The sequence below is a fragment of the Barbus barbus genome (genome assembly GCF_936440315.1).
Source record: "Barbus barbus genome assembly, chromosome: 10".
Lineage (NCBI taxonomy): Eukaryota > Metazoa > Chordata > Actinopteri > Cypriniformes > Cyprinidae > Barbus > Barbus barbus.
Window position 1 is genome coordinate 374,771 of NC_136738.1, and position 7,730 is coordinate 382,500.

The 7,730-nt window shown below is 40.9% G+C and overlaps 1 protein-coding gene across 1 annotated transcript in view; it reads right to left on the reverse strand.

Moving 5' to 3' along the window:
* Positions 1–224: 224 nt before the first annotated feature.
* Positions 225–7,730, reverse strand: part of LOC306876167 (high-affinity choline transporter 1) — a gene marked incomplete at both ends in the record, with an annotated part of 7,510 nt that continues 4 nt past the window's right edge. The window contains 8 exons of the mRNA XM_079427148.1: positions 225–872; positions 1,209–1,426; positions 2,634–2,787; positions 4,108–4,251; positions 5,864–6,012; positions 6,102–6,257; positions 6,536–6,649; positions 7,551–7,730. The exon at positions 7,551–7,730 is cut by the window's right edge and continues 4 nt beyond it. Of these exons, the coding sequence (XP_079283274.1) occupies positions 225–872; positions 1,209–1,426; positions 2,634–2,787; positions 4,108–4,251; positions 5,864–6,012; positions 6,102–6,257; positions 6,536–6,649; positions 7,551–7,730 (1,763 nt within the window). The remainder of the gene's footprint in view (positions 873–1,208; positions 1,427–2,633; positions 2,788–4,107; positions 4,252–5,863; positions 6,013–6,101; positions 6,258–6,535; positions 6,650–7,550) is intronic.

Consider the following 7,730-nt stretch of genomic DNA (forward strand, 5'->3'; position numbering starts at 1 on the left):
ACTGTGGAATTACAGACAGTAACAGATGCTTTTAAAACATATTGCTCTATAACAGTTATATTATAAGCAGAAAAAGGAATAAATGCAAGCTTGTTTCATACATACCGTCAATCACATCAAGTCTATAGTAACTGTACTACTTGTTTCCGCTCTGTTAGTATTGCACAGTTTTCCCTCTTTGGCCTGCTGTCATCCAGCTTGTGGATTTGGTCTTCAGTGCGTAATCATACCCGTCTCTCCTGGTGCTCAGTGCTGGAGTCGGGACTCATCTCGCCCTCGTCGTTCACGAACGTTCCTGCCACAGAGCCTCCATGACGCGGCTTAACAGCAGCCAGCTCTGACAGGACGATAGTGTCGTGGGCGACGAGCGTGGTCTTGTCCATCGTTTCTTTGCTGTGTCTGGACACCACTGCGTCCAGGAAGTCGTACTTGGGTGAGAGCGTGCCGCTCTCAAACAGATACTTGGCCGCGTATGAGAAGGCAGTGTTGCTCAGAAGAGAAGCCAGCATGGAGACCGTCTTATAGGGGAACCTCTGCTCCACGAAGTGCTCCACCTCCCGCGTGAGACGCTGCTCCTTCTGGCGCATCTGCCAGCCGGGGTAGTAGATGAACGGGGGAAGCCTGAGGTAGGGCTCGCCCCCGCCGACCCGCAGCAGCAGCCCGAAGACATAGCCGGCCACCGAGCCGTAGGTGTTGGTGCCCTTGATGAACAGCACACAGAGGAGCTGAGGGAAGATGATGACGTACACCAGGTCTGAGCTCAGGTACCACAGGCCGTAAACGGAGCCCGTCAGGAGGGCCATGGCGGTCGCTAGCGCTCCAAACACGAAGATAGTGATCCTCATCACCCACACGATCTCTCGGTCCGACGCCTGCGGAGCCACACGTTAAAGGGTTATTCACCCAAAAATGAAAATTCTGTCATTAATTATTCACCCTCATGTTGTTCCAAACCCGTAAGAATGTAATTTTACGAAGCTACGAGAATACTTTTTGGGCGCAAAGAAAACATTAATAACATAATTTATTTAGCAATTATTCTCCCTGAGTTACCATCTTAGGTCGTTTTGGAGAGTACCCCAGAATGTAATCAACGGTATCAGCCTTGACAATTTCTTATAATATGGCAAGAGTTTGTGTTTTGTAAAGTTGCTTACGTTGTGTTTTCACAGGTTTTACACAGAAATACAGTAGTATAAAGAACTTACTGACTGCCGAAAAGCAAGTTGGTAAATGTTTCGTGCGAACATGGAGCTGGCGGAGAGGATGGAGGAGTCGGCGGAGGACATCACAGCGGCTGACACCGCCCCCAGACCGAAGAAAGAGACGAACGGAGGGCAGAGATGCTGAAGGACGATGGGCAGGATCATATCTGACTCGTCCTTCTCCACTGGGGGAACTGGACCATACGATGTCTGATTCCAGTCTCAACACACACACACACACATCATATTCATCATGTGAGTATCATTTGTAATGTCTGAAGGAGTTGAAACAGTGTGCCTGATTTAATTTATTCAGACACCTTCAACATTTCTCACATTATAACAGTTTATTCGCTATAGTTTAGAAAATGTGTCCCTGGAGCACAAAAGCAGTCTTAAGTCGCTGGGGTATATTTGTAGCAATAGCCAACAATACATTGTATCGGTCAAAATTATAGATTTTTCTTTTATGCCAAAAATAGTAAAGATCATGTTCCATGAAGATATTTTGTAAATTTCCTACCATAAATATATCAAAACTTAATTTTTGATTAGTAATATGCATTGCTAAGAACTTCATTTGAACAACTTTAAAGGAGATTTTCTCAATATTTAGATTTTTTTGCTCCCTCAGATTCCAGATTTTCAAATAGTTGTATCTCAGACAAATATTGTCCGATCATAACAAACCATACATCAATGGAAAGATTATTTATTCAGCTTTCTGATGATGCATACATCTCAATTTCGAAAAACTGACACTTAAGACTGGTTTTGTGGTCCAGGGTCACACATTTAGATAAAACCAATTTAGCTCAACCAATCACCATGCAACGCTTCATTTTTTTCAGTCTGTGGTGTAAAAAGGTCATATTAGCAATTAAAGAAAAACACTTGAGCAAAACGTGGTCAGGTCAAAGAAAATGTATGAATAATTTTTGCTCCCAAATTTTACTGGTAGTCCACTGAATGAAGAATTTTTGGGTATAATATGTCACAGTTAGCTTTATTTTGTTATCCTCACTCACATAAATTAACTATAGTGTCCTGCACGCGACATAAAAAGTATCAAAAATGATATCTGGTGTCTGAATAATGTTTGGTTTGACTGTATGTGTTTTGTAAATCAGTGTTTATTCATTTGGGCTGCAAGTAAACATCTGCTGATGAGCTGAGACTCTGATTCACATGCCTGCACTCAACAGCTTTAATGAAGCCCCTGTAGATACGGCCATATTCAGCTAAAAGCACGCTTCCTCAAACATAAATGACAGCAGCCATCTGGAGTCATCAGCGTTACGCCGGAGAGGCCAGTGAAATCCCCCGCCGCTGGCAGCTCAGATCTCAGATCTCAGATCTCCTCTCACACGGCTGGAGAGCTGCGAGAGAAACACTGCGCTCTCTTCAGGAAAACTCTGCTGGTGTTACCTGTGGAGGCTCCTATAGCGCCGATCAGGACGGACGGCACGGCCATGACCAGACAGCCGAACGCAGCCAGGAAGGACAGGAACTGAGCGTAGCTGGCCGAGGAGGCGGAGAGAACCCGCTGGAAATACACCTGCCACGGGATCCCACCCAGCATCTGCACACACACACACACACACACACACACACAGACACAGCCAAAACCAATCGCCTGTGAACCGCAGAATCACTGATTAATGAATTTGTAAGTAATAGTGCTTAGTGAATGTGGTAGTTCACTATTAGCTAATCAGTAACTATTATTTTTTTCATACCTCCCCAAGAAATACTGTATTCACGTGACATACGGCCAAGTATGGTGGTGACCCATACTCAGAATTCGTGCTCTGCATTTAACCCATCCAACGTGCACACACACACACAGCAGTGAACACACACACACACACACACACAGCAGTGAACACACACACACCGTGAACACACACACACACAGCAGTGAACACACACACACCGTGAACACACACACACACACACACACACACCGTGAACACACACACACACACACACACAGCAGTGCACACACACACACACACACACACACAGCAGTGCACACACACACACACACCGTGAACACACACCCGGAGCAGTGGGCAGCATTTATGCTGCGGCGCCCGGGGAGCAGTTGGGGGTTCGGTGTCTTGCTATTGAGGGTGGAGAGAGCGCTGGACATTCACTCCCCCCACCTACAATCCCTGCCGGCCCGAGACTCGAACCCACAACCTTTGGATTACAAGTCTGGCTTAATTAATTAATAATTAATATGAATAATACATAATGTATAATTAATTCTAAAGGTAAGGTCATGGTAACCCACTAGTAATGACTCAAGTATTATGATATTCCTCAGAAGGAATTACTAATTATTTGGATCAGTATTCTAAAGTGAAGATCATGATCACTCCATAGTAATGACTGAAGTCAATGTAAACTTTTGAGGGCTCTGTAAAGTATTGGTTAGTAATACAGTTTGCTAGATTAACACTTAAATCATTACTAGTGAGTGATCATGATCTTCACTTTAGAATTCTGATCCAAATAATTAGTCATTTCTTCAGAAGGATTTGGTCATTCTTGAGTCATTACTAGTGGCTTACCATGATCTTCAATTTATAATTAATTATTCATTATGAATAATTCACATTAATTATGAACCTGTATACAGTAGTTCTTAGTAGTTCTCCAGGATATATATAAAAAATAGTATTTATTGATTAGGTAATAGTTTCAACTGAGCACTATTACTTATTAAATCATTAATCAGAGTTTATTATTGGTAATAGTTGTTACTAGAATGATAATAGTGCATTAGTCATTTGTTCTTGTGTAGTTATTCCATTTGTGCATGAATGTTTCGATGAAATCATGTTTGTGTGTGGGCTCTGTTTCATGTGGCGAGTGTGTTTCTGCACGGACTCACAAGAAGACAGAAGTTGTCGGCCCATATCCAGCCATCAGAAGGATGGATCTCACCCAGCCACGGCGACTGGAACACGGTGTTTACTGCTGTGACGCCAATGTCTGACACAGCGGGATTGGACAGGGCAAACGGCACGCTTATCCACTAAATTAAGACACGAGGGGGAAAATCACACGGATTTATACATTCTGACATTTTCAGTGATATCCAACTGCTATTATCTCAGCGTCAGCTCATTCACAACACAAGCTAGGTCAAATAAATCGTGGAAATTACAAAAAGATCATACTTCAGCCTGACTTTAGATATTAGTAGCTAGCCGTTGCATGCCATGGAAACATGAACCAAATCACTTGATATTTTTGTTCATCTTTCATACTTTAATAAACTCACAAACCATATAAGGACATTTGTTTTATTATTTGCTAAATATAAAATATACAGACATTTGTTACTGATATTTTACTTTTTATTTGGCACTTTTTAGTTCAGTCACTGTCAGTTGACAAAATTAATATCAATAAGAATTTTATGAATTATTAATTAAATGCACCTAATATTGACTGGTAGTTTAAAGCACTAGTTTTTGAACAGACGGAAAATCTGCAGCATGATGTTGCAGCAAAAATGAAATAAATAATTAATAAATGTGACCCTGGAGCACAAAACCAGTCATAAGGGTCAATTTTTCAAAATTGAGATTTCTACATCATCTGAAAGCTGAATAAATCCATTGATATATGGTTTGTTATGATAGGACAATATTTGTCTGAGATACAACTATTTGAAAATCTGGAATCTGAGGGAGCAAAAAAATCTAAATATTGAGAAAATCTCCTTTAAAGTTGTTCAAATGAAGTTCTTAGCAATGCATATTACTAATCAAAAATTAAGTTTTGATATATTTACAGTAGGAAATTTACTAAATATCTTCATGGAACATGATCTTTTCTTAATATCCTAATGATTTTTGGCATTAAAGAAAAACTGATAATTTTGACCCATACAATGTATTGTTGGCTATTGCTACTAATATACCCCAGCGACTTCAGACTGCTTTTGTGCTCCAGGGTCACAAATGATTTCAAAAATAAATAAATAAATAAATCAGATTTATCTTGAGCCAAACTAATATTTATTGATCTGTCTTTATGCAGTGTAGTAACCTACATGTTACCTTAAAGAGCCATTTCTACCTGATTTTACCCATAACCCATTAGTTAACCAGTTTACCATTAGTTTACCAGTATAAAATGTTCTGCTCTATTTGGCATTTTAGTCAACTGTTGTTCCTAATAAGCCACTACGCCAGCAACACACTGAACCTTATATAAGACAGCATTGACTGAATTTACTCAAAACACATTCTGTTCATTCAGAAACCTTACCCCATGTTTTCAATGTGGAGACAAAAATGATTGTAAAGACTAAGAAGGATTAGTCAACCTAAAAACAAAGACAGACTTTGACAAAAGCAGTCTGTATCTGATAGGAAGAACCTGAGACTGAGTGAAAGAGCTGAGAGAAACACAAAGCAGTTCAGCTCGATCCAGGTTCATCAGCAGTTCTTTATTTAGTGTTTATTCAGTCAAATGTGTGGCATATATATAATCAAACAGGCATAGTGGGCTTCTCTGGAACACAGGTGGGCTTAAACGACACTGTTTTAATGTTTATTTAGCTGCATTACGTCTAACCGAACGCAGTCTCGTGTGGAAAATCTGCCAACATGTCTGAGTTTGTAGAGAAGACTCACCAAACCTATGAAGATGCAGAAGAGCTGGACGACGTCTGTGTACGCCACCGAGTACAGACCCCCAACCAGCGTGTAGAAGATGGCAATCAAGGCAGAAATCACCACTGAGATGCTGATGTTGATGTCCACAATCACGCTCAGTGTTGCTCCTGTGCAGAGGACACTTTTACTCTGCCTTCAGACAACACTGACGTATCTATGAAGCTTTCGGTGTGTTATATGTAGTGTACTTTCATACCCAAGGCTGACAGAATGGCGGCTGACCAGAAGATCTCTCCCAGTAAAGCAGGTATGAAGAGCAGGCCTCCCATTCTCTTGCCATAGAGCTGCTGGAACGGGTCGAGCATCGTCACATAGCCTCGAGAGCGCATGGGCTTCGCAAAAAACATCCCACCTGGACCAACAGAGCACAGTGTCAGCCTGACCACATGCTAGGAGATTACAACACATGCATGCCAATGATTAGCTCTCGAAATGTGAGGCACTGTGTTTTAAAAACTCTATTTAAAAAAACTTTTTTTACAGACATCAGCCTTTAGTATCTGTAAAGCCATGACTTGGTATTATGTGATTGTTTTCATGTAATGGGTTTTTTGTGCTAATTTGAATGTGCTAATATGCTGTTTTAAATCCATGAATTACGCTGAATTCATCCGTGTAAAATCATCTCACCGACTACTAAACTGAGCGCGTAACCGAACGGCGCCTGGGCCCAGGCCAGGCCGGATCCAGGCAGATACACAGACTCTGCTGTGCCGTTGATGTATCCTCCTCCGACCCATGTGGCTGCGATCAGAGAGAGAATCAGACACACAGAGACAAACACAACAGCCCACTGTGTGCCTGCGTTCAATCTGTTTCAATGCATGTGTGTGAATATATATATATATACCTGTTTATATAGGACAGTCCACAGATTACACCTTTACCTTATTCAACTGCTATGTGATTATAATTAAAGCTTTTGATTGTACTTTATTGTACACTTTATTACTCGTTTATATATATATATATATATATATATATATATATATATATATATAATGAAATGAAATGAAATAATTAAAAAAGCAGAAAACAAATACAAATGCATATCTAAATTAAATGAGCTACAAATACGAGCCATTTTATAAATTGTCATTTCAGCACTTGACCAATGGATAGTGACTCCTACAGAAGGGTCACGTGCGACTGTCACCTGCTCAGGTAAACGCGCGTGAAACAATAACCAATCAACGATCGTGAAATGACTCTAGAAAACGTTCTTCAGCGCTAAAATCAATCTTTATCGAGAAACCCGGCCCAGAGCAGAACAAGGGATTGGATTTCTTGAATATATTTATTTCTAATTAGCATATGGGGTGGACAAAAGAAAAGAAAAAAATCTCAGAAGGAAAAAAACAATCCGTCTTTCTTTATGAAAACTAGATTAAAATAAAAAGATAAAAGGCTTTAAATTTGTAGAAGTTTTACTCGCAGTATTCAAACAAATACTCAGGAAATATCCTTCTTATCAGCCATGCATGTCGTAAATAAATAGATAAAAGTTTATAATACACTCATTTCTGAAAGAGAAGAGAAGAGAAGAGAAGAGAAGAGAAGAGAAGAGAAGAGAAGAGAAGAGAAGAGAAGAGAAGAGAAGAGAAGAGAAGAGAAGAGAAGAGAAGAGAAGAGAAGAGAAGGGCACCGGTCATGGTGAATCCTCCCACGAACAGCCCGATGTCTCTGCCGCCGATCATGATGCTCTCGCTGCGGTCAGTTCCCTGCGAGATCCCGGAGCTCTTGTTCTTCCACGCCGCCCAGATCCCCACCATCAGGATCAACACGTAGAAGATCACGATGGCCAGCAGTCCGTCCACATGAATGG